Genomic DNA, 1,995 nt, shown 5'->3' on the forward strand with positions numbered 1-1,995 from the left:
AAAAAAAAAAAAAAAAAAAAAAAAAAAAAAAAAAAAAAACACCATAAAACCAGCACAGTTTGATAGATTCAGCATATGGAAACGTAGCAGTTAAAACAGAAATTTCTCTATTTTCCAAAATATAATTCCATACTAAATCAGACCATATCTAAGGAGTCACTGAATGATTTTTTTTTTTTTAAGTATCATTATGTTCATTCTACTTTTTGTGCCTACTAGCAGCATTTACTAACCTTGAGTTTGAATTCAATTGTTGCACTGTAGCCAGTTTTCTCACAGGTGATGTTGACTGTTCCTCCAAGCTCTAAGGTCATTGTGCCATAGAGAATTCCTGCAAGAGAAAAAAAAAAGCTAAAATGAATGTTTTTAACTGAACAAAGCAAAAAACATAAGCTACGTGGGTACAATTCCTAGAGTAAACATGCTTGTGCCAGAGGAAAAGTTGTATTTTCAGATGACCTTTCCTAATGATAATCATGATCTTTCTGCCAAATAAGATAACCCAAACAGAAACAAAGAGATCTAAGTGAATTACAGATAAGTAGGAAAAACAGTTTATGAAGACATATCTTTGGCAGTGTACGTTGCTGGCCCTAGCAATGGTGATGTTTAGTCTTATTGGAAATGACTGGAGAAGGGAAGCTTCTGAAATTAGAGCAAGAAAATAACCTACCAAAACAAACAAACAAACAAACAAACACAACACCAAAAAAAAAAAAAAACCAACCCCCCAAAAAAACCCTCAAAGAAAAACTTCCCCCAAACAGAAGCAATATGTACAGTCAGACCACAATTGAAGGCAACCATGGACAACCAATATAACACTGATCACCTCCCTGAAGACTTTTGGAAGTACAAGGTTGACAATGCTGAGTACATTCTCCTTCCCACAATTACTGCCTTTCCCTTGTAATCCAGTGCTTGAAGCACTGAATATATTTTACATACAGTGGATTCATGTGCAACAACATTTGTTTCACCATGCACCTTCTCCTTCCCTGCATATTCTTCTACCTTTGTCCCTCTCTAGCAGCTTTATTACTCACACTAATCCTCCTTCCTGTTTGAATTGAATGTATGAATATATGTTATCTAGTTTAATTGTTTAGTATTATTTTAGTCATCAAAGCCATAAAAAAATTGAACACAATATTAAAAACATTAAAAAACAATGGAAAGAGAAAAGGCTACTAAGCTTATGTCAAATTATCTAATTCTGCTAACTGATCTTCATACACCTCAAATGAAGAAAGTATTATATTTGTTGACTTTATAGTTGGCCTTCTGAAAGAGAATTCCAGCTATTCTGAATGAGAATTTTGGAATATATGAGTATACAATCCTGAATAAGCTACAGCTTAAAAAAAAGCCATTCTGCAATGTATTTTGCACTACTGCTGACCTTCCAGAAAGCTTTACAAACCACTGATTATTTTCCCATAAAGACAAACGTTCACGATTTACAACTGAACCGCACAGTGCATTGCAGATACTACACTGCCTTTTATGTTTACAAGGGGAAAATATTGGAAAAGCTCAAAATTTTTCTAAAAAAAAGGCATCTCAAACAGTAAATTAGTATTATGTAGTGACAGCTATATATATGTGCTCTTACTATTTCTTACGATTTCTGAAAAAGAAAATCTTTTTCTGTGCCAAAAAATAAAACATGGCTTAAATAACAGATGTATTTTTCTCCTTATAAAATATGCAGAAGCCTAGATCCACCAGTGTTGCCAACATTCAGAACACTTTTCTCGGATGACAGGCTTGAATCCAACACAGTATGTTATTTACAATAATGCGCTATTTAGAATAACAAACTTCTGTTCTCATAACTTTGACATCTAGAGAATGAAAAAAAACCCCACTACCTTTACAATGAGCATATGGCATTGTCATTACGTAATCTTCTCCCCTATTTAGAAATGTTAGTCGTCCTTCTCCATCTAGTATGGCAGATAATGAATTCCCTGAAATTCAAAGACAGAATAT

General features: G+C 33.5%; 1 protein-coding gene across 4 annotated transcripts in view; it reads right to left on the reverse strand.

The window, feature by feature from the left end:
• The window catches only part of OSBPL8 (oxysterol binding protein like 8), an 86,845-nt gene that overhangs the window by 9,002 nt on the left and 75,848 nt on the right, over nt 1-1,995 (reverse strand). For all 4 annotated transcript variants that reach the window (XM_027886801.1, XM_027886800.1, XM_027886802.1 and 1 more), the window contains one exon: nt 234-331. In XM_027886801.1, the coding sequence (XP_027742602.1) occupies nt 234-331 (98 nt within the window). The remainder of the gene's footprint in view (nt 1-233; nt 332-1,995) is intronic.

The sequence above is a fragment of the Empidonax traillii genome, unplaced genomic scaffold (assembly GCF_003031625.1).
Source record: "Empidonax traillii isolate 1590-97213 ecotype Southwest subspecies unplaced genomic scaffold, ASM303162v1 scaffold195:size1760703, whole genome shotgun sequence".
Classification (NCBI taxonomy): Eukaryota; Metazoa; Chordata; class Aves; order Passeriformes; family Tyrannidae; genus Empidonax; species Empidonax traillii.